This window comes from Entelurus aequoreus, linkage group LG05 (genome assembly GCF_033978785.1).
Source record: "Entelurus aequoreus isolate RoL-2023_Sb linkage group LG05, RoL_Eaeq_v1.1, whole genome shotgun sequence".
Lineage (NCBI taxonomy): Eukaryota > Metazoa > Chordata > Actinopteri > Syngnathiformes > Syngnathidae > Entelurus > Entelurus aequoreus.
In genome coordinates this window covers 5,563,264-5,588,271 of record NC_084735.1, presented here as the reverse complement: position 1 = coordinate 5,588,271, position 25,008 = coordinate 5,563,264, and the positions used below count along the sequence as shown (strand labels likewise).

Sequence of the window (25,008 nt, the reverse complement as noted above, 5' to 3'; positions counted from 1 at the left end):
CTGTCTGTATAATATATCTGTATCGCTATCGTATCTGTATCGCGCTTGGTATCTGTATTGCTATCTGTATCCCTATCCCTATCGTTTTTGTATCGCTAGCTGTATCTGTGTTGCTATCGGTATCTGTGTCACTATCCCTATCTGGTTCATATCTGTATTGCTATCGTATCTGTATCGCACTTGGTATCTGTATTTCTATCTGTATTGGTATCCCTATCTGTATCTGTATCCCTATCTGTATAATATATCTGTATCGCTATCGTATCTGTATCGCGCTTGGTATCCGTATTGCTATCTGTATTGGTATCCCTATCCCTATCTGTATCTGTATAATATATATGTTTTGCTATCGTATCCGTACCGCACTTGGTATCTGTATCGGTATCTGTATTGCTATCGGTGTCTGTATCCCTATCGGTATCTGTGTCAGTATCGGCGATACCAGCTGCGTGGTTTACTTGGTATGGGATTGACAGCAAGAGCCCCAGTATCAGTATATGTGTGTGCGTGGCCACGCCCCCTGGTCCCAAGAGGGCGGGGCCTAGTCCTGGTCCTCAAAGGTGTGCATGGAGGTCTTGAGGCTGAGGGTCCGGCTGTAGGTCTGGTTGCTGGAGCGGAACAAGTCCAGACCCGTCAGGATCTCCACGTCTCGGACTCGGGCGGTGTGCAGCTGGAGGAGCTGCTCCACCCACTGCTGCTCGTCCTCTCGGCTCTGCACGCATTGGCCGGCTGTTAGCCCCGCCCCCTGACTTCCTGCGCCGCACTCACCTTGCAGGTCTCGCTGTTGTCGGGCCGGTGGGGCAGCAGGAAGGAGACCACGCCCACATCGCCCTCGCACTCGTCCAGCGTGCGGTTGGCCCGCCGGCAGCCGGTCACCACGGCGAAGAAGTGGGTGGGCACGGGCGGCGTGGCGGGCGACCACCTGCGGGCGGCGGCACACGTCACACACGCTCAGTCGGGCGTGGCGCTCACTCACTTCCTGATGTCACTCACTTCCTGATGTCCTCCAGCGCGTCACGCCGGCCGTCGTAGTCGTGGTCGAACACGGGCCCCGCCAGCACGTTGATGCCCCGCTGCTCCCGGGCGTAGCGGATCAGCAGCGCCCGCTGCAGGTAACGCCACACTCCTGCGGGCGCAACACCCGTCACCATGGTTACGCTCACCTCATCGCAGGGCAATAAGGTAGATAAAGTGCTGAGTCATGTTATCTTCTAGGGCAAGAAGGTAGATAAAGTGAGAATAAGGTAGATAAAAGTGAGAATAAGGTAGATAATGTGACAATAAGGTAGATAAAAGTGAGAATAAGGTAGATAAAAGTGAGAATAAGGTAGATAAAGTGAGAATAAGGTAGATAATGTGACAATAAGGTAGATAAAAGTGAGAATAAGGTAGATAAAAGTGAGAATAAGGTAGATAAAGTGAGAATAAGGTAGATAATGTGACAATAAGGTAGATAAAAGTGAGAATAAGGTAGATAAAAGTGAGAATAAGGTAGATAAAATGAGAATAAGGTAGATAAAGTGAGAATAAGGTAGATAAAGTGAGAATAAGGTAGATAAAGTGAGAATAAGGTAGATAATGTGACAATAAGGTAGATAATGTGACAATAAGGTAGATAAAAGTGCTGAGTCATGTTATCTTCTAGGGCAAGAAGGTAGATAAAGTGAGAATAAGGTAGATAAAAGTGAGAATAAGGTAGATAAAAGTGAGAATAAGGTAGATAAAGTGAGAATAAGGTAGATAATGTGACAATAAGGTAGATAAAAGTGAGAATAAGGTAGATAAAAGTGAGAATAAGGTAGATAAAGTGAGAATAAGGTAGATAATGTGACAATAAGGTAGATAAAAGTGAGAATAAGGTAGATAAAAGTGAGAATAAGATAGATAAAATGAGAATAAGGTAGATAAAGTGAGAATAAGGTAGATAAAAGTGAGAATAAGGTAGATAAAGTGAGAATAAGGTAGATAAAAGTGAGAATAAGGTAGATAAAGTGAGAATAAGGTAGATAAAGTGAGAATAAGGTAGATAAAAGTGAGAATAAGGTAGATAAAAGTGAGAATAAGGTAGATAAAGTGAGAATAAGGTAGATAAAGTGAGAATAAGGTAGATAATGTGACAATAAGGTAGATAAAAGTGAGAATAAGGTAGATAAAAGTGAGAATAAGGTAGATAAAGTGAGAATAAGGTAGATAAAGTGAGAATAAGGTAGATAAAAGTGAGAATAAGGTAGATAAAGTGAGAATAAGGTAGATAAAGTGAGAATAAGGTAGATAAAAGTGAGAATAAGGTAGATAAAAGTGAGAATAAGGTAGATAAAAGTGAGAATAAGGTATATAAAAGTGAGAATAAGGTAGATAAAGTGAGAATAAGGTAGATAATGTGACAATAAGGTAGATAAAAGTGAGAATAAGGTAGATAAAAGTGAGAATAAGGTAGATAAAGTGAGAATAAGGTAGATAAAGTGAGAATAAGGTAGATAAAAGTGAGAATAAGGTAGATAAAGTGAGAATAAGGTAGATAAAAGTGAGAATAAGGTAGATAAGTGAGAATAAGGTAGATAAAGTGAGAATAAGGTAGATAAAGTGAGAATAAGGTAGATAATGTGACAATAAGGTAGATAAAAGTGAGAATAAGGTAGATAAAAGTGAGAATAAGGTAGATAAAGTGAGAATAAGGTAGATAATGTGACAATAAGGTAGATAAAAGTGAGAATAAGGTAGATAAAAGTGAGAATAAGGTAGATAAAATGAGAATAAGGTAGATAAAGTGAGAATAAGGTAGATAATGTGACAATAAGGTAGATAAAAGTGAGAATAAGGTAGATAAAAGTGAGAATAAGGTAGATAAAGTGAGAATAAGGTAGATAAAGTGAGAATAAGGTAGATAAAAGTGAGAATAAGGTAGATAAAGTGAGAATAAGGTAGATAAAAGTGAGAATAAGGTAGATAAGTGAGAATAAGGTAGATAAAGTGAGAATAAGGTAGATAAAGTGAGAATAAGGTAGATAATGTGACAATAAGGTAGATAAAAGTGAGAATAAGGTAGATAAAAGTGAGAATAAGGTAGATAAAGTGAGAATAAGGTAGATAATGTGACAATAAGGTAGATAAAAGTGAGAATAAGGTAGATAAAAGTGAGAATAAGGTAGATAAAATGAGAATAAGGTAGATAAAGTGAGAATAATGATGAATGAATGAGTTGTAAAAATGAATGATGGGTTCTCACTTCTCTGTGAAGCGCTTTGAGTGTCTAGAAAAGCGCTATATAAATCTAATCCATTATTATTATTATTATTAATAAGGTAGATAAAAGTGAGAATAAGGTAGATAAAGTGAGAATAAGGTAGATAAAGTGAGAATAAGGTAGATAAAAGTGAGAATAAGGTAGATAAAGTGAGAATAAGGTAGATAAAGTGAGAATAAGGTAGATAAAGTGAGAATAAGGTAGATAAAAGTGAGAATAAGGTAGATAAAGTGAGAATAAGGTAGATAATGTGACAATAAGGTAGATAAAAGTGCTGAGTCATGTTATCTTCTAGGGCAAGAAGGTAGATAAAGTGAGAATAAGGTAGATAAAAGTGAGAATAAGGTAGATAAAAGTGAGAATAAGGTAGATAAAGTGAGAATAAGGTAGATAATGTGACAATAAGGTAGATAAAAGTGAGAATAAGGTAGATAAAAGTGAGAATAAGGTAGATAAAGTGAGAATAAGGTAGATAATGTGACAATAAGGTAGATAAAAGTGAGAATAAGGTAGATAAAAGTGAGAATAAGATAGATAAAATGAGAATAAGGTAGATAAAGTGAGAATAAGGTAGATAAAAGTGAGAATAAGGTAGATAAAGTGAGAATAAGGTAGATAAAAGTGAGAATAAGGTAGATAAAGTGAGAATAAGGTAGATAAAGTGAGAATAAGGTAGATAAAAGTGAGAATAAGGTAGATAAAAGTGAGAATAAGGTAGATAAAGTGAGAATAAGGTAGATAAAGTGAGAATAAGGTAGATAAAAGTGAGAATAAGGTAGATAAAAGTGCTGAGTCATGTTATCTTCTAGGGCAAGAAGGTAGATAAAGTGAGAATAAGGTAGATAAAAGGGAGAATAAGGTAGATAAAGTGAGAATAAGGTAGATAATGTGACAATAAGGTAGATAAAAGTGAGAATAAGGTAGATAAAAGTGAGAATAAGGTAGATAAAGTGAGAATAAGGTAGATAATGTGACAATAAGGTAGATAAAAGTGAGAATAAGGTAGATAAAAGTGAGAATAAGGTAGATAAAATGAGAATAAGGTAGATAAAGTGAGAATAAGGTAGATAAAAGTGAGAATAAGGTAGATAAAGTGAGAATAAGGTAGATAAAGTGAGAATAAGGTAGATAAAAGTGAGAATAAGGTAGATAAAGTGAGAATAAGGTAGATAAAGTGAGAATAAGGTAGATAATGTGACAATAAGGTAGATAATGTGACAATAAGGTAGATAAAAGTGCTGAGTCATGTTATCTTCTAGGGCAAGAAGGTAGATAAAGTGAGAATAAGGTAGATAAAAGTGAGAATAAGGTAGATAAAAGTGAGAATAAGGTAGATAAAGTGAGAATAAGGTAGATAATGTGACAATAAGGTAGATAAAAGTGAGAATAAGGTAGATAAAAGTGAGAATAAGGTAGATAAAGTGAGAATAAGGTAGATAATGTGACAATAAGGTAGATAAAAGTGAGAATAAGGTAGATAAAAGTGAGAATAAGATAGATAAAATGAGAATAAGGTAGATAAAGTGAGAATAAGGTAGATAAAAGTGAGAATAAGGTAGATAAAGTGAGAATAAGGTAGATAAAAGTGAGAATAAGGTAGATAAAGTGAGAATAAGGTAGATAAAGTGAGAATAAGGTAGATAAAAGTGAGAATAAGGTAGATAAAAGTGAGAATAAGGTAGATAAAGTGAGAATAAGGTAGATAAAGTGAGAATAAGGTAGATAATGTGACAATAAGGTAGATAAAAGTGAGAATAAGGTAGATAAAAGTGAGAATAAGGTAGATAAAGTGAGAATAAGGTAGATAAAGTGAGAATAAGGTAGATAAAAGTGAGAATAAGGTAGATAAAGTGAGAATAAGGTAGATAAAGTGAGAATAAGGTAGATAAAGTGAGAATAAGGTAGATAAAAGTGAGAATAAGGTAGATAAAAGTGAGAATAAGGTATATAAAAGTGAGAATAAGGTAGATAAAGTGAGAATAAGGTAGATAATGTGACAATAAGGTAGATAAAAGTGAGAATAAGGTAGATAAAAGTGAGAATAAGGTAGATAAAGTGAGAATAAGGTAGATAAAGTGAGAATAAGGTAGATAAAAGTGAGAATAAGGTAGATAAAGTGAGAATAAGGTAGATAAAGTGAGAATAAGGTAGATAAGTGAGAATAAGGTAGATAAAGTGAGAATAAGGTAGATAAAGTGAGAATAAGGTAGATAATGTGACAATAAGGTAGATAAAGTGAGAATAAGGTAGATAAAGTGAGAATAAGGTAGATAATGTGACAATAAGGTAGATAAAAGTGAGAATAAGGTAGATAAAAGTGAGAATAAGGTAGATAAAGTGAGAATAAGGTAGATAATGTGACAATAAGGTAGATAAAAGTGAGAATAAGGTAGATAAAAGTGAGAATAAGATAGATAAAATGAGAATAAGGTAGATAAAGTGAGAATAAGGTAGATAAAAGTGAGAATAAGGTAGATAAAGTGAGAATAAGGTAGATAAAAGTGAGAATAAGGTAGATAAAGTGAGAATAAGGTAGATAAAGTGAGAATAAGGTAGATAAAAGTGAGAATAAGGTAGATAAAAGTAAGAATAAGGTAGATAAAGTGAGAATAAGGTAGATAAAGTGAGAATAAGGTAGATAATGTGACAATAAGGTAGATAAAAGTGAGAATAAGGTAGATAAAAGTGAGAATAAGGTAGATAAAGTGAGAATAAGGTAGATAAAGTGAGAATAAGGTAGATAAAAGTGAGAATAAGGTAGATAAAGTGAGAATAAGGTAGATAAAGTGAGAATAAGGTAGATAAAGTGAGAATAAGGTAGATAATGTGACAATAAGGTAGATAAAAGTGAGAATAAGGTAGATAAAAGTGAGAATAAGGTAGATAAAGTGAGAATAAGGTAGATAATGTGACAATAAGGTAGATAAAAGTGAGAATAAGGTAGATAAAAGTGAGAATAAGATAGATAAAATGAGAATAAGGTAGATAAAGTGAGAATAAGGTAGATAAAAGTGAGAATAAGGTAGATAAAGTGAGAATAAGGTAGATAAAAGTGAGAATAAGGTAGATAAAGTGAGAATAAGGTAGATAAAGTGAGAATAAGGTAGATAAAAGTGAGAATAAGGTAGATAAAAGTAAGAATAAGGTAGATAAAGTGAGAATAAGGTAGATAAAGTGAGAATAAGGTAGATAATGTGACAATAAGGTAGATAAAAGTGAGAATAAGGTAGATAAAAGTGAGAATAAGGTAGATAAAGTGAGAATAAGGTAGATAAAGTGAGAATAAGGTAGATAAAAGTGAGAATAAGGTAGATAAAGTGAGAATAAGGTAGATAAAGTGAGAATAAGGTAGATAAAGTGAGAATAAGGTAGATAAAAGTGAGAATAAGGTAGATAAAAGTGAGAATAAGGTAGATAAAAGTGAGAATAAGGTAGATAAAAGTGAGAATAAGGTAGATAAAGTGAGAATAAGGTAGATAATGTGACAATAAGGTAGATAAAAGTGAGAATAAGGTAGATAAAAGTGAGAATAAGGTAGATAAAGTGAGAATAAGGTAGATAAAGTGAGAATAAGGTAGATAAAAGTGAGAATAAGGTAGATAAAGTGAGAATAAGGTAGATAAAGTGAGAATAAGGTAGATAAAGTGAGAATAAGGTAGATAAAAGTGAGAATAAGGTAGATAAAAGTGAGAATAAGGTAGATAAAGTGAGAATAAGGTAGATAAAGTGAGAATAAGGTAGATAAAAGTGAGAATAAGGTAGATAAAAGTGAGAATAAGGTAGATAAAGTGAGAATAAGGTAGATAATGTGAGAATAAGGTAGATAAAGTGAGAATAAGGTAGATAAAGTGCACAGTCATGTTGTTGTCATGCTGTCAGAGCGCACAAAGCGTCGTCGGGAGGACAATGAGGTGTTTGTGGAGGAGCGGCGGCGGTCTGGGCCATCGCGGCGTGACTCACTGGCGAAGGCGGGAAACATGGGCACGGTGTTGGTGATGAGCTCAGCTTGGTGTTTGGACTCGGCAGACGACGCCAACTCTGCCAACAAAAGGAGACACGCTGAGCCCAAAGCTGGGCCTGGCGACCTTTGACCCGTACCTGGCGGGAAGAGGAAGCCGTAGGTGAGCTGGGGGGCGTGGCTATAGGTGCTGCAGCTGGGACTGTGCTGGGCTGACACGCGGCGGTCCATCCGCACGCAGCTGCTGCCACCGGAAGCTTCTAGAAGAGTCACGTCCTCCTGCTTAATCAGAGGGTGGGTGAGCGCGGGGGCAGGGCGTGAGCTGCCGGGCGGGGCGGCGGCGGGCGCACCTGCGGCGGCGGCAACGTGAAGGACGTCCACAGCGGCATGGCGAGCTGGCGGCTGTAAGCGCTGATGAAGTCTTGGTGATGGAGCAAACCGTAGCGGGCATCAAACATGACGGCGGGGCGGCCAAAGGGCAGCAAGGTGGCGTCTGCGGGCACAGCGAGCGCGTTAATGGCCGCCTGGCGCCGGCTGCTCGGCGCCACACCTACTGTAGTCGTCGGCGCCGTCTTGGGCGGGGCCGAAGGCGTCCGTCACCTCGTCCACCTTGTTCTGAGACACAAGCAGCAAGCATCAACAACTTCCTCTATGGTGGGCGGAGTCAAACCCTACGCCGACCTCGTCGTCGCAGCTGCAGCCGAGGTCGGAGGTCACCGCCACCTCCGTGTCCGGCGACGGCGCCGTCACTTCGGCGGGCATCTCGGGCTGGAACGGCGGCTCTTTCAACATGGCGTTCAGGCTCCCGTGGGTCCCGTTGTTCGGCGCCGGCTTCAGGCCCAGCAGGTCTGCGACGGGGGGGGGGGGAGGAGTCAGGGGGGGCGGAGTCAGGGGGGGCGGAGTCTGGCGGCGTGCTGCGGGACTCACCGCACATGACGTTGTAGAGCTCGATGTTGTCGAACTCCGCCACCTGAGTCTGCGAGCGGAAGCTGGGCCCGTGCGCCATGAAGATGGTCTGCAGGGACAGGAAGTGGTCGACACGTCACATGACACGCGGCGTGGCGGCGAGGCGAGGCGAGGCGAGGCGGACAAGTACCCTCATGCTGGTGATCTTGTTGTCGAAGCCGTGGTCGCCATAGAAACCGCACCGCGTCCGCATCTTCTCCGGCATTTTCCTGCTAATACGGCCGGCGTGTCAGCTGGCGGCGCAGCGCAGAGGTTGTGCGCGGCGTTACCTGGCGATGTGCCACTTCCTGTCCATCAGCAGGTGCACGTCCTCGATGCGGCGGTTGTTGGCGTAGTGAAGCCTCTTGGGTAAGTGCTGCTTGAGGTACGGCGTGAAGTGCTGCGTCGCCATCTTGCACTGCAACCAACCACAGCGCTCGTCAGCCGCTCACGCCGCCAGGGGGCGGGCCTTACTCACCGTCAGGTTGGCCACCACCTGCTGCGGGTCATCTGCAAGGCGACAAAGCGGTGAGGAAGGGATGGCGCCGGGGGGCGGGGCCTACACCCACATTAACTCACATGTGCTGGACTTGGGATCGCGAGGTCGAATCCGGCCCAGCGAGCCTGGGATGAGTGTGATGTCATCGATGTTCAGCGGGTAGCTGCTGAGGAACTCCGTGCGGTCGCAGTGCGCCTCCTCCATGCCTGAAACACGGCACGCACACCTGCCGCTCAATACGCACACCTGCCGCTCAATATGCACACCTACCCCCCAACCAGACATCAGGCACAAAGATTCTAAGCACTAGGACCCCCCAACCAGACATCAGGCACAAAGGTTCTAAGCACAAGGACCCCCCAACCAGACATCAGGCACAAAGGTTGTAAGCACAAGGACCCCCCAACCAGACATCAGGCACAAAGGTTGTAAGCACAAGGACCCCCCAACCAGACATCAGGCACAAAGGTTGTAAGCACAAGGACCCCCCAACCAGACATCAGGCACAAAGGTTCTAAGCACAAGGACCTCCCAACCAGACATCAGGCACAAAGGTTGTAAGCACAACGACCCCCCAACCAGACATCAGGCACAAAGGTTCTAAGTACAAGGACCCCCCAACCAGACATCAGGCACAAAGGTTCTAAGCACAACGACCCCCCAACCAGACATCAGGCACAAAGGTTGTAAGCACAAGGACCCCCCAACCAGACATCAGGCACAAAGGTTCTAAGCACAAGGACCCCCCAACCAGACATCAGGCACAAAGGTTCTAAGCACAAGGACCCCCCAACCAGACATCAGGCACAAAGGTTCTAAGCACAAAGACCCCCCAACCAGACACCAGGCACAAAGGTTCTAAGCACAAGGACCCCCCAACCAGACATCAGGCACAAAGGTTGTAAGCACAAGGACCCCCCAACCAGACATCAGGCACAAAGGTTCTAAGCACAAGGACCCCCCAACCAGACATCAGGCACAAAGGTTCTAAGCACAAGGACCCCCCAACCAGACATCAGGCACAAAGGTTCTAAGCACAATGACCCCCCAACCAGACATCAGGCACAAAGGTTCTAAGCACAATGACCCCCCAACCAGACATCAGGCACAAAGGTTCTAAGCACAAGGACCCCCCAACCAGACATCAGGCACAAAGGTTGTAAGCACAAGGACCCCCCAACCAGACATCAGGCACAAAGGTTCTAAGCACAAATACCCCCAACCGGACATCAGGCACAAAGGTTCTAAGCACAAGGACCCCCCAACCGGACATCAGGCACAAAGGTTCTAAGCACAAGGACCCCCCAACCAGACATCAGGCACAAAGGTTCTAAGCACAAGGACCCCCCAACCGGACATCAGGCACAAAGGTTGTAAGCACAAGGACCCCCCAACCAGACATCAGGCACAAAGGTTCTAAGCACAATGACCCCCCAACCAGACATCAGGCACAAAGGTTCTAAGCACAAGGACCCCCCAACCAGACATCAGGCACAAAGGTTGTAAGCACAAGGACCCCCCCAAGGCTGTGTGCTGAGCCCCCTGTTGTACACCCTCTTCACACACGACTGTGTGGCCTCCCAGAACAACACCAGTATCATCAAGTTTGCAGATGATACTACGGTCGTCGGACTGATCCCCGGGGGAGCTGAGGCAGCGTACAGAAGGGAGCTAGCGGAACTGGTGGCCTGGGGTCAGGATAATAATCTCCCCTTGAACACAGACAAGACCAAGGAGATGATTATTGACCCACGGAGAAGGAGTGCACAGTACACACCTCTGTACAATGGGGAGACAGAGGTGGACAGGGTGAAAACCTTTAAATTCCTCGGGACCCACATCAGCGAGGACCTGACCTGGGATCACAACACCCAACAAAGCCCAGCAGCGACTGTACTTCCTAAGAAGGCTGAGAACATTTGGCATGCCACCCAACATTCTCTGCAACTTCTATAGAAGTACGCTTGAGAGTGTCCTTACCAGCTCAATCACGGTCTGGTATGGAAACTGCACTGCTAAGGACAGGAAGGCACTCCAGCAAGTCATTAGAACTGCTCAGGAGCAGCCTACAGGACTTGTAGTCTACCAGGAGAGCACACGACATCATCAAGGACAGTACACCTCCTACCATCAGGCAGACCATACAGGAGCCTGAAATCCAGGACTACCAGACTGACAAACACTTTCTACCCACAGACCATCAGGCTTGTGAATGCTAACTTGTGAATGTTCTCATGGAGCACTGACTCATGTTCTCATGGACCACTGACTCATGTTCTCATGGAGCACTGACTCATGTTCTCATGGACCACTGACTCATGTTCTCATGGAGCACTGACTCATGTTCTCATGGACCACTGACTCATGTTCTCATGGAGCACTGACTCATGTTCTCATGGACCACTGACTCATGTTATCATGAAGCACTGACTCATGTTCTCATGAAGCACTGACTCATGTTCTCATGGACCACTGACTCATGTTCTCATGGAGCACTGACTCATGTTCTCATGGACCACTGACTCATGTTCTCATGGACCACTGACTCATGTTCTCATGGACCACTGATTCATGTTCTCATGGAGCACTGACTCATGTTCTCATGGACCACTGACTCATGTTCTCATGGAGCACTGACTCATGTTCTCATGAAGCACTGACTCATGTTCTCATGAAGCACTGACTCATGTTCTCATTGACCACTGACTCATGTTCTCATGGAGCACTGACTCATGTTCTCATGGACCACTGACTCATGTTATCATGAAGCACTGACTCATGTTCTCATGGACCACTGACTCATGTTCTCATGGACCACCGACTCATGTTCTCATGGAGCACTGACTCATGTTCTCATGAAGCACTGACTCATGTTCTCATGGACCACTGACTCACGTTCTCATGGACCACTGACTCATGTTCTCATGGACCACTGACTCATGTTCTCATGGACCACTGACTCATGTTCTCATGGACCACTGACTCATGTTCTCATGGAGCACTGACTCATGTTCTCATGGACCACTGACTCATGTTCTCATGGACCACTGACTCATGTTCTCATGGACCACTGACTCATGTTCTCATGGACCACTGACTCATGTTCTCATGGACCACTGACTCATGTTCTCATGGAGCACTGACTCATGTTCTCATGGACCACTGACTCATGTTCTCATGGACCACTGACTCATGTTCTCATGGACCACTGACTCATGTTCTCATGGAGCACTGACTCATGTTCTCATGGACCACTGACTCATGTTCTCATGGACCACTGACTCATGTTCTCATGGACCACTGACTCATGTTCTCATGGACCACTGACTCATGTTCTCATGGAGCACTGACTCATGTTCTCGTGGACCATTGACTCATGTTCTCATGGACCACTGACTCATGTTCTCGTGGACCACTGACTCATGTTCTCATGGACCACTGACTCATGTTCTCATGGAGCACTGACTCATGTTATCATGAAGCACTGACTCATGTTATCATGAAGCACTGACTCATGTTCTCATGTAGTAATGACTCATGTTCTCAAGGAGCACTGACTCATGTTATCATGGACCACTGACTCATGTTCTCATGGACCACTGACTCATGTTCTCATGGAGCACTGACTCATGTTCTCATGGACCACTGACTCATGTTCTCATGGACCACTGACTCATGTTCTCATGGACCACTGACTCATGTTCTCATGTAGCACTGACTCATGTTCTCGTGGACCACTGACTCATGTTCTCATGGACCACTGACTCATGTTCTCGTGGACCACTGACTCATGTTCTCATGGACCACTGACTCATGTTCTCATGAAGCACTGACTCATGTTATCATGAAGCACCGACTCATGTTCTCATGTAGCACTGACTCATGTTCTCATGGAGCACTGACTCATGTTATCATGAAGCACTGACTCATGTTCTCATGGAGCACTGACTCATGTTCTCATGGACCACTGACTCATGTTCTCATGGAGCACTGACTCATGTTCTCATGGAGGTAGTGAGGATGACCATGACCAACAATCTTCACGGCAAAAACTCATCATCATTATCCTCATCATTCTCATCATTGTAATTATTCTCATCATTCCCATCATCCTCGTCTTCATCATTACCTTTGTCATTATTATCATTATGCTCATTATCATTATCATTCTTATCATCATCATCATCATCATTATCCTCATCATTGTCATCATTCTCACCAGTCATTATTCTCATCATTCTGATCATTTTCTTTCTCATCATCACCATTCTCATCATTATCATCGTTATCATCACCATTCTCATAATCATCATAATTCTCATCATCATTATCATCATTATACTCATTATTCTCATCATCACCATTCTCATCGTTCTTATAAACCTCATTATCATCATCATTTTCATCCTTCTTGTCGTTCTCATCATCATCATCATTCTCATTGTTATCATCATCATCATCCTAATCATCTTTATCATTCTCATCATCAGCATCATTATCATATTTATCATTCTCATCATCATCATTATCCTCATCGTTATCATTTTGCTCATTCTCATCATGCTCGTCCTAATCATTAACATTCTCATCATTCTTATAAACCTTGTTATCATTTTCATCCTCCTTGTCATTCTTATCATCATCCTCATTCTCATCGTTATCATCATGCTTATCATTCTCATCATCTTTATCATTCCCATCATCATTCTCATCATCATTATCCTCATTATTCTCATCATCTTTATCATTCTCATCATCATCCTCATCGTTATCGTCATTCTCATTATTCTTATAATCCTCGTTATCATCATCATCTTTATCATTCTCATCATCATCGTCATCGTTATTATCATCCTCCTTATCATTTTCATCACTATCATCATCATTTTAATCATCCTCTTCCTCATTATCATAATTCTCATTCTCATTATCATTAACATAATCCGCATTAACATCATTATCATTAACATCATCATCAACATCTTCTTCACTAACATCATCCTCATTACCATTATCCTCATCAACATCCTCCTCATTCACATCGTACTCTTTAACATCATCATCATCATCATCATTCTCATCATCATTAGCATCATCCTCATCATTATCAACATCATTCTCATCATCACCATCAGCATCATCCTCATCAACATCATTCTCATCATCATCATTCTCATCCTCATCAACATCATCCTCATCATCATTAACATCATCCTGATCATTATCAACAACATCCTCATCAACATCATTCTCATCATCACCATCAGCATCATCCTCATCAACATTGTCCTCATGCACATCATCATCATTAACATCATCCTCATCAACATCATTTTCATCATCATCCTCAATAACAGCATCCTCAGCATTATCATCATCAACATCATCCTTATTAACTTCATCCTCATCAACATCATTGTCATTAACATCATCCTCATCTTCATCATCATCATCATTAACATCATCCTCATCAACATTATCATCATCAACATCATGCTCATCAACATCATCCTCATTTACATCATCCTCATCAACATCATCATCATTAACCTCATCCTCATTACCACCATCCTCATCAACATCATCGTCATTAACATCATCCTCATTAACATCATCCTCATCAACATCATCATCATTGACATAATCATCATCTTTAACATAATCATCCTCATTAACATCATCCTCATCAACATCATTTTCATCATCATCCTCAATAACAGCATCCTCAGCATTATCATCATCAACATCATCCTTATTAACTTCATCCTCATCAACATCATCGTCATTAACATCATCCTCATTAACATCATCCTCATCAACATCATCATCATTGACATAATCATCATCTTTAACATAATCATCCTCATTAACATCATCCTCATCAACATCATTTTCATCATCATCATCAATAACATTATCCTCATCAACATCATCTTCATCATCCTCATCCTCAATAACAGTATCCTTAACATTATCATCATCAACATCATCCTTATTAACTTCATCCTCATCAAAATCATTGTCATTAACATCATCCTCATCTTCATCATCATTAACATCCTCCTCATCAACATTATCATCATCAACATCATCCTCATTAACATCATCCTCATCAACATCATCATCATTAACCTCATCCTCATTAACATCATTCTCATCAACATCAGCCTCATTAACATCATCCTCATCAACATCATCTTCATCATCATCATCATCATTAACATCCTCCTCATCAACATTATCCTCATCAACATCATCCTCATCAACATCATCTTCATGATCATTAACATCATCCTCATCAACATTATCATCATTAACATCATCCTTGACATCATCATCATCAACATCATCGTCATTAACATCATCCTAATTCACATCCTACTCTTTAATATCATCCTCATCAACATTATCATCATTAACATCATCCTCATTAACATCCTCCTCATCAACATCCTCCTCATTAACATCATCCTCATCAACATCATCTTCATCATCATCATCATCATCATTAACATCCTCCTCATCAACATTATCCTCATCAACATCATCCTCATCAAGATCATCTTCATCATCATTAACATCATCCTCATCAACATGATCATCATTAACATCATCCTTAACATCATCATCATCAACATCATCCTCATCAACATTATCCTCATCAACATCATCCTTAACATCATCATCATCAACATCATCGTCATTAACATCATCCTAATTCACATCCTACTCTTTAATATCATCCTCATCAACATTATCATCATTAACATCATCCTCATTAACATCATCCTCATCAACATTATCATCATTAACATCATCCTCATTAACATCATCCTCATCAACATCATCCTCATCAACATCCTCCTCATTAACATCATCTTCATTAACATCATCCTCATCAACATCCTCCTCATTAACATCATCCTCATCATCATCATCCTCATCAACATCATCCTCATCAACATCATCTTCATCATTAACATCATCCTCATCAACATTATCATCATTAACATCATCCTTAACATCATCATCATCAACATCATCGTCATTAACATCATCCTAATTCACATCCTACTCTTTAATATCATCCTCATCAACATTATCATCATTAACATCATCCTCATTAACATCATCCTCATCAACATCCTCCTCATTAACATCATCCTCATCAACATCATCTTCATCATCATCATCATCATTAACATCCTCCTCATCAACATTATCCTCATCAACATCATCCTCATCAAGATCATCTTCATCATCATTAACATCATCCTCATCAACATGATCATCATTAACATCATCCTTAACATCATCATCATCAACATCATCCTCATGAACATTATCCTCATCAACATCATCCTTAACATCATCATCATCAACATCATCGTCATTAACATCATCCTAATTCACATCCTACTCTTTAATATCATCCTCATCAACATTATCATCATTAACATCATCCTCATTAACATCATCCTCATCAACATTATCATCATTAACATCATCCTCATTAACATCATCCTCATCAACATCATCCTCATCAACATCCTCCTCATTAACATCATCTTCATTAACATCATCCTCATCAACATCCTCCTCATTAACATCATCCTCATCATCATCATCCTCATCAACATCATCCTCATCAACATCATCTTCATCATTAACATCATCCTCATCAACATTATCATCATTAACATCATCCTTAACATCATCATCATCAACATCATCGTCATTAACATCATCCTAATTCACATCCTACTCTTTAATATCATCCTCATCAACATTATCATCATTAACATCATCCTCATTAACATCATCCTCATCAACATCCTCCTCATTAACATCATCCTCATCAACATCATCTTCATCATCATCATCATCATTAACATCCTCCTCATCAACATTATCCTCATCAACATCATCCTCATCAAGATCATCTTCATCATCATTAACATCATCCTCATCAACATGATCATCATTAACATCATCCTTAACATCATCATCATCAACATCATCCTCATGAACATTATCCTCATCAACATCATCCTTAACATCATCATCATCAACATCATCGTCATTAACATCATCCTAATTCACATCCTACTCTTTAATATCATCCTCATCAACATTATCATCATTAACATCATCCTCATTAACATCATCCTCATCAACATTATCATCATTAACATCATCCTCATTAACATCATCCTCATCAACATCATCCTCATCAACATCCTCCTCATTAACATCATCTTCATTAACATCATCCTCATCAACATCCTCCTCATTAACATCATCCTCATCATCATCATCCTCATCAACATCATCCTCATCAACATCATCTTCATCATTAACATCATCCTCATCAACATTATCATCATTAACATCATCCTTAACATCATCATCATCAACATCATCGTCATTAACATCATCCTAATTCACATCCTACTCTTTAATATAATCCTCATCAACATTATCATCATTAACATCATCCTCATTAACATCATCCTCATCAACATCCTCCTCATTAACATCATCCTCATCAACATCATCTTCATCATCATCATCATCATTAACATCCTCCTCATCAACATTATCCTCATCAACATCATCCTCATCAAGATCATCTTCATCATCATTAACATCATCCTCATCAACATGATCATCATTAACATCATCCTTAACATCATCATCATCAACATCATCCTCATGAACATTATCCTCATCAACATCATCCTTAACATCATCATCATCAACATCATCGTCATTAACATCATCCTAATTCACATCCTACTCTTTAATATCATCCTCATCAACATTATCATCATTAACATCATCCTCATTAACATCATCCTCATCAACATTATCATCATTAACATCATCCTCATTAACATCATCCTCATCAACATCATCCTCATCAACATCCTCCTCATTAACATCATCTTCATTAACATCATCCTCATCAACATCCTCCTCATTAACATCATCCTCATCATCATCATCCTCATCAACATCATCCTCATCAACATCATCTTCATCATTAACATCATCCTCATCAACATTATCATCATTAACATCATCCTTAACATCATCATCATCAACATCATCGTCATTAACATCATCCTAATTCACATCCTACTCTTTAATATCATCCTCATCAACATTATCATCATTAACATCATCCTCATTAACATCCTCCTCATCAACATCCTCCTCATTAACATCATCCTCATCAACATCATCTTCATCATCATCATCATCATCATTAACATCCTCCTCATCAACATCATCCTCATCAACATCATCTTCATCATCATCAACATCATCCTCATTAACATCATCCTAATTCACATCCTACTCTTTAATATCACCCTCATCAACATTATCATCATCCTTAACATCATCATCATCAACATCATCGTCATTAACATCATCCTCATCATCATCATCCTCATCAACATCCTCCTCATTAACATCATCCTCATCATCATCATCCTCCTCAACATCATCGTCATTAACATCATCCTCATCATCATCATCATCATTAACATCCTCCTCATCAACATTATCCTCATCAACATCATGCTCATCATCATTAACATCATCCTCATTAACATCATCCTCATCAACATCCTCCTCATTAACATCATCCTCATCATCATCATTAACATCCTCCTCATCAACATTATCCTCATCAACATCATCCTCATCATCATCATCCTCATTAACATCATCCTCATCAACATCATCTTCATCATCATCAACATCATCCTCATCAACATCCTCCTCATTAACACCATCCTCATCCTCATCCTCATCCTCATCCTCCCACCACTCACCATGGTCGCCCACCACGATGACGTTGACACATCGATGAAGATTCATTTGCTTCAGTCCGTTCATGAGCTGCCCGATGATGTTGTCTATCTCCCTCAGGGGGTTGTCCAGCTGCACACACACAGGAGGCGGGGTCAAGCCATTGGCCCCGCCCACAGGCGTCACCGGACCTCACCTCGCTGCTGAGGGGTCCCAGGCGGTGTCCGAAGGTGTCGGGCTGCTCGGAGTGCACGGCGTAGACGTAGGGTCTGGACACAGAGCGTGCAGGTGAGCACAGGTGTACCTGCAGGTGAGGAGGCGTGTGAGGTGCACACCTGTGCTGGTCGGGCAGGTGCAGCCAGTGCAGGATGGTCAGGATGCGGCGCTCCAGCGGTATGACCCTGCAAGGAGGGCACGGGGTCACTCTCACGCTGTCCTAGGAAGCCAAGCAGGCAGACCTACCAGGGCCAGAAGAAGGTTCCGGCCTTGACGCCTTGCTCCTCCGCCGTGATCCAGATCTGCGGGCGACACGGCGGCGTGACACAAAGGAGAACCGGCCCCGCCCCGCCCCTTTTCCCCGCCCACTCACCGGCTGCCCGCCCCACCAGCGGTGGTTGAGCTTCTCCCGGGTGCGCAGGCTGAAGGTGGCGTTGAAGACGGGGTCGTGCATGGTGTTACCCACAATGCCGTGGGACTCGGGGTAGAGGCCCTGAGGACACACAGGTGAGAGCGTGGCCCCTCCCCCTGCAGCAGGTCATGTGACACTCACCGTGGCCAGGGTGTACAGGTTGGGGAAGGTCTTGGTGGGGTACACGGGGCGCATGTAGGGCGCAGACGTCCCGCACGTCCCTGACAGGAAACACCTGTGGTTACCGGGAGGGGGCGGGCTCTAGGAGAAGGGGGCGGGGCCACCTACTGAGTTTGTGGATGTTGGGGATGACGGACGCGCCCTTCTTCAGGTAGGACGCCCGGAAGCCGTCCACGGACAGCATGATGAGAGGGGGGCGGACGAAGCTGCGGGGTGCCACGGCGCTCATTTGCATATCATTTGCATACTCCCCCTCCGCCCAATTAGCATAGCGTACTCACCCGGCGGGACACTCGGCGCCGCCGATGTCCTCGCAGCCTCCTTGGAGCCACGTCTCCTCACCTCCAAAACACAGGACAAGCGGTGAAGCCGACTCAGCGGCAGGTTGGCGAGGGCGAGGGCGATTACCTTTGCACGCCGACTTGTAGTTGGAGCAGCAGTCGCCTCGCTCCAGGCAGTCCTGGTCACACTGGCAGGCGTGCTCCTCCCTCCTCCCCTCGCCACAACGCTCCTGCCGGCACTCGAACCCGCCCGCTGCTCACACACACACTCACCTCAGCACTGCTGGACTAACTCCAACATCAGATCAACTAAGGTAACATCAACTAAGGTAAGATCAACTAAGATAAGATCAACTCAACTAAGGTAACATCAACTAAGGTAAGATCAACTAAGGTAACATCAACTAAGGTAACATCAACTAAGATAAGAACAGCTCAACTAAGGTAATATCAACTAAGGTAAGATCAACTAAGGTAACATCAACTAAGGTAACATCAACTAAGATAAGAACAGCTCAACTAAGGTAAGATCAACTCATCTAAGATCAGCTCAACTAAGGTAAGATGAGCTCAACTAAGATCAGCTCAATAATCTAAGATCAGCTCAACTAAGGTAAGATCAACTCATCTAAGATCACCTCAACTAAGGTAAGATCAACTAATCTAAGATCAGCTCAACTAAGGTAAGATCAACTCATCTAAGATCAGCTCAACTAAGATAAGCTCAACTAAGATAAGAACAGCTCAACTAAGGTAAGATCAACTCATCTAAGATCAGCTCAACTAAGGTAAGATCAACTCATCTAAGATCAACTCAACTAAGGTAAGATCAACTCATCTAGGATCAGCTCAACTAAGGTAAGATCAACTCATCTAAGATCAACTCAACTAAGGTAAGATCAACTCATCTAAGATCAGCTCAACTAAGGTAAGATCAGTTCAACTAAGATCAACTCAACTAAGGTAAGATCAACTCATCTAGGATAAGCTCAACTAAGGTAAGATCAGCTCAACTAAGGTAAGTTCAACTAAGATAAGAACAGCTCAACTAAGGTAAGATCAACTCATCTAAGATCAGCTCAACTAAGGTAAAATCAACTCATCTAAGATCAACTCAACTAAGGTAAGATCAACTCATCTAGGATCAGCTCAACTAAGGTAAGATCAGCTCAACTAAGGTAAGTTCAACTAAGATAAGAACAGCTCAACTAAGGTAAGATCAGCTCAACTAAGATCAGCTCAACTAAGATAAGATGAGCTCAACTAAGATCAGCTCAATAAGGTAAGATCAGCTCAACTAAGGTAAGATCAACTAATCTAAGATCAGCTCAACTAAGGTAAGATCAACTAATCTAAGATCAGCTCAACTAAAATAAGCTCAACTAAGATAAGAACAGCTCAACTAAGGTAAGATCAACTCATCTAAGATCAGCTCAACTAAGGTAAGATCAGCTCAATAAGGTAAGTTCAACTAAGATAAGATCAGCTCAACTAAGGTAAGTTCAACTAAGATAAGAACAGCTCAACTAAGGTAAGATCAGCTCATCTAAGATCAGCTCAACTAAGATCAGCTCAATAAAATAAGATCAGCTCAACTAAGATAAGATCAGCTCAACTAAGGTAAGTTCAACTAAGATAAGAACAGCTCAACTAAGGTAAGATCAACTCATCTAAGATCAGCTCAACTAAGGTAAGATCAGCTCAACTAAGATCAGCTCAATAAGGTAAGATCAGCTCAACTAAGATCAGCTCAAAAAGGTAAGATCAGCTCAACTAAGATAAGATCAGCCCAACTAAGGTAAGATAAACTCATCTAAGATCAGCTCAACTAAGGTAAGATAAGCTCAACTAAGGTAAGTTAAACTAAGATAAGAACAGCTCAACTAAGGTAAGATCAACTCATCTAAGATCAGCTCAATAAGGTAAGATCAGCTCAACTAAGATCAGCTCAACTAAGGTAAGATCAGCTCAACTAAGGTAAGATCAGCTCAACTAAGGTAAGATCAGCTCAACTAAGATCAGCTCAATAAGGTAAGATCAGCTCAACTAAGGTAAGATCAGCTCAACTAAGATCAGCTCAATAAGGTAAGATCAGCTCAACTAAGGTAAGATCAGCTCAACTAAGATCAGCTCAACTAAGGTAAGATCAGCTCAACTAAGGTAAGATCAGCTCAACCAAGGTAAGATCAGCTCAACTAAGATCAGCTCAACTAAGGTAAGATCAACTCAACTGAGGTAAGATCAGCTCAACTAAAGTAAGATCAGCTCAACTAAGATCAGCTCAACTAAGATCAGCTCAATAAGGTAAGATCAACTCAACTAAGGTAAGATCAGCTCAACTAAGATCAGCTCAATAAGGTAAGATCAGCTCAACTAAGGTAAGATCAGCTCAACTAAGATCAGCTCAACTAAGGTAAGATCAGCTCAACTAAGATCAGCTCAATAAGGTAAGATCAACTCAACTAAGGTAAGATCAGCTCAACTAAGATCAGCTCAATAAGGTAAGATCAGCTCAACTAAGGTAAGATCAGCTCAACTAAGATCAGCTCAATAAGGTAAGATCAACTCAACTAAGGTAAGATCAGCTCAACTAAGATCAGCTCAATAAGGTAAGATCAGCTCAACTAAGGTAAGATCAGCTCAACTAAGATCAGCTCAATAAGGTAAGATCAGCTCAATAAGGTAAGATCAGCTCAACTAAGGTAAGATCAGCTCAACTAAGATCAGCTCAATAAGGTAAGATCAGCTCAACTAAGGTAAGATCAGCTCAACTAAGATCAGCTCAACTAAGGTAAGATCAACTCAACTGAGGTAAGATCAGCTCAACTAAGGTAAGATCAGCTCAACTAAGATCAGCTCAATAAGGTAAGATCAACTCAACTAAGGTAAGATCAGCTCGACTAAGATCAGCTCAATAAGGTAAGATCAGCAACAACTAAGCCAAGATTAAATGAAAAAAAACGAGACCAATTAAGCTGCCTTTTATGCTAAGCGGCGGTCATGTGACTCACCCGACAGGGGCGGTCATGTGACTCACCTGACAGGGGCGGTCATGTGACTCACCCGACAGGGGCGGTCATGTGACTCACCTGACAGCGGCGGTCATGCGACTCACCTGACAGGGGCGGTCATGTGACTCACCTGACAGCGGCGGTCATGTGACTCACCTGACAGCGGCGGTCATGCGACTCACCTGACAGGGGCGGTCATGTGACTCACCCGACAGCGGCGGTCATGTGACTCACCTGACAGCGGCGGTGATGTGACTCACCTGTTTTGAGACAGTGGTGGTCAAAGTCGGAGCAGCAGCTGTAGTAGGTCTTACACAAATTGTCACAGCGACACCCTGGTGGCTCCGCCTCCTCCAGCTCGAAGCACCGCCCCTTACAGGACCCTGCTGAGCTGACCCACTGGGACACCACTGGGACACACACACACACACACACACACACACACACACACACACACACACACACACACACACACACACACACACACACACACACACACACACACACACACACACACACACACACACACACACACACACGGTCTCAGCGCGGGCCGCCGGGATGGAAGCGGGCGCCTCCTCACCTTTGGCGTGCGGGGGCGGGGCCTCGCCGCCCTCCGCAGGTCGGCTGGCCTGGAAGACGTACGCCCTGATGACGTCACAGCGCCACCCGCACCACGCCATTAACACCTGCACACAGCCCAGTGGGCGGGGCTTAGTCACAGTAATGATGGGATCTTCACAAGGGGGGCGGGACCCTGCGCCTCCGCAGCCTCTCATTGGTCCATTTCCAGACCGGGTCCAATCAATGGCGTGTGTGTAGTTACCGTAACTACACGCGCATGCGCAGCGCGAACACAAATGTGCCGCCCCTCCCCCACCCTTATTCCATCTTCATCCCCTCATCAAACATCATCATCATCATCATCAGCAGCAGCGTTAAAAGCCGCGTCGCGCGCGCGCGCGCACGTCGCGACGAGAAGACGACGGAGGAGAAAAGAGAGAAGTGACGTACCCACAATGTCAGCGGCATGTTCCTCCGCGGACACACAACACTACACAACACACACAACTTTGTCCAACGTCCGTCTGTGGAGACTCTTTGCGCCTGCGCACATCGATTCGCGCTCCTCTCTCTCTCTCTCTCTCTCTCTCTCCCGCCCCCGCTGATCCCCCTAATTTGTGTCATTGTTTGTTTTGTCCTGGCGTGTGTGTGTGTGTGTGTGTGTGTGTGTGCGTGGGTGTGTGCGTGTGTGTACTTTACAATTCACCTTAGAAATGACCTCTGACCTCTACAGTGTGTGTGTGATTTCAACACATGTAAGTTGACAACATCCTGCTGGAACCTTCTGTTCTTCCTCCACACACACACACACACACACGCACACGCACACGCACGCACACGCACACGCACACACGCACACGCACACACACCCATGACACCTGAGCCATCACCTGAGGCTACAATTAGTGGCAGCAGGAAGTGCGCCGCAGCAGGAAGATGACATCATTGCCGACATCATTGACGACATCATTGACGACATCGTGCACGCCAACCAGCCTGCCAGGGGGCGGGGTCAAGCCGGGGATACTCAGCAGGCAGCGGCCAGCGTTAGCAATTAGCACGGGTGTCGGGCGAGAATACAAATACTACAGTACTACTTGGTATTACTTAGTAATACTTAGTAGTACTAAGTAGTATCAAGTAGTACTAAGTACTACTTGATACTACAACACTCTTATAAACATGGTATTAAACATTTAGCATCACGTAGGCTAACACCACGCTAACGTGCTAATCACCAAACACTAACACGCTAATCACCACACTAACGTGCTAATCACTAAACACTAGCGTGCTAATCACCACGCTAAGGGGCTAATCACTAAACACTAACGTGCTAATCACCACGCTAAGGGGCTAATCACTAAACACTAACGTGCTAATCACCACGCTAAGGGGCTAATCACTAAACACTAACGTGCTAATCACCACGCTAAGGGGCTAATCACTAAACACTAACGTGCTAATCACCACGCTAAGGGGCTAATCACTAAACACTAACGTGCTAATCACCACGCTAAGGGGCTAATCACTAAACACTAATGTGCTAATCACCACGCTAAGGGGCTAATCACTAAACACTAACATGCTAATCACCACGCTAAGGGGCTAATCACTAAACACTAACATGCTAATCACCACGCTAAGGGGCTAATCACTAAACACTAACGTGCTAATCACCACGCTAAGGGGCTAATCACTAAACACTAACGTGCTAATCACTAAACACTAACGTGCTAATCACTAAACACTAACGTGCTAATCACCACGCTAAGGGGCTAATCACTAAACACTAGCGTGCTAATCACCACGCTAAGGGGCTAATCACTAAACACTAACGTGCTAATCACCACGCTAAGGGGCTAATCACTAAACA

At 42.5% G+C, this 25,008-nt stretch overlaps 1 protein-coding gene across 3 annotated transcripts; it reads right to left on the bottom strand.

Moving 5' to 3' along the window:
* Window positions 1-23,691, bottom strand: LOC133650055 (ectonucleotide pyrophosphatase/phosphodiesterase family member 2-like). Of its 3 annotated transcripts, none has more exons than XM_062046844.1 (25): window positions 23,583-23,691; window positions 23,152-23,257; window positions 22,829-22,978; window positions 19,685-19,810; window positions 19,558-19,618; window positions 19,385-19,482; window positions 19,238-19,317; window positions 19,058-19,177; window positions 18,931-18,986; window positions 18,804-18,869; window positions 18,665-18,737; window positions 18,492-18,600; window positions 8,727-8,852; window positions 8,626-8,657; window positions 8,438-8,565; window positions 8,299-8,380; window positions 8,130-8,217; window positions 7,884-8,050; window positions 7,757-7,817; window positions 7,553-7,695; window positions 7,343-7,484; window positions 7,205-7,282; window positions 994-1,126; window positions 769-922; window positions 1-712 (listed from the first exon to the last, which is right to left on the bottom strand). In XM_062046844.1, exons 1-25 carry the CDS (start codon window positions 23,598-23,600, stop codon window positions 542-544), a joined length of 2,568 nt encoding a protein of 855 aa, XP_061902828.1. In that variant the 5' UTR covers window positions 23,601-23,691; the 3' UTR covers window positions 1-541. The 3 variants fall into 3 exon arrangements, with proteins under 3 accessions (XP_061902828.1, XP_061902829.1, XP_061902830.1); XM_062046845.1 differs by having other exon boundaries at window positions 8,299-8,377; XM_062046846.1 differs by having other exon boundaries at window positions 7,343-7,481; window positions 8,299-8,377.
* Between the last annotated feature and the right edge of the window lie 1,317 nt (window positions 23,692-25,008).

Bases quoted from the DNA above. Each gene is read 5' to 3' on its own strand.
- LOC133650055 (XM_062046844.1), bottom strand. The intron at 19,483-19,557 runs GTGAGTACGCTA...GGCACCCCGCAG, and splicing joins GGCGCCGAGTGTCCCGCCGG to CTTCGTCCGCCCCCCTCTCA. The intron at 7,485-7,552 runs GTGCGCCCGCCG...CCTCTGATTAAG, and splicing joins TCACGTTGCCGCCGCCGCAG to CAGGAGGACGTGACTCTTCT.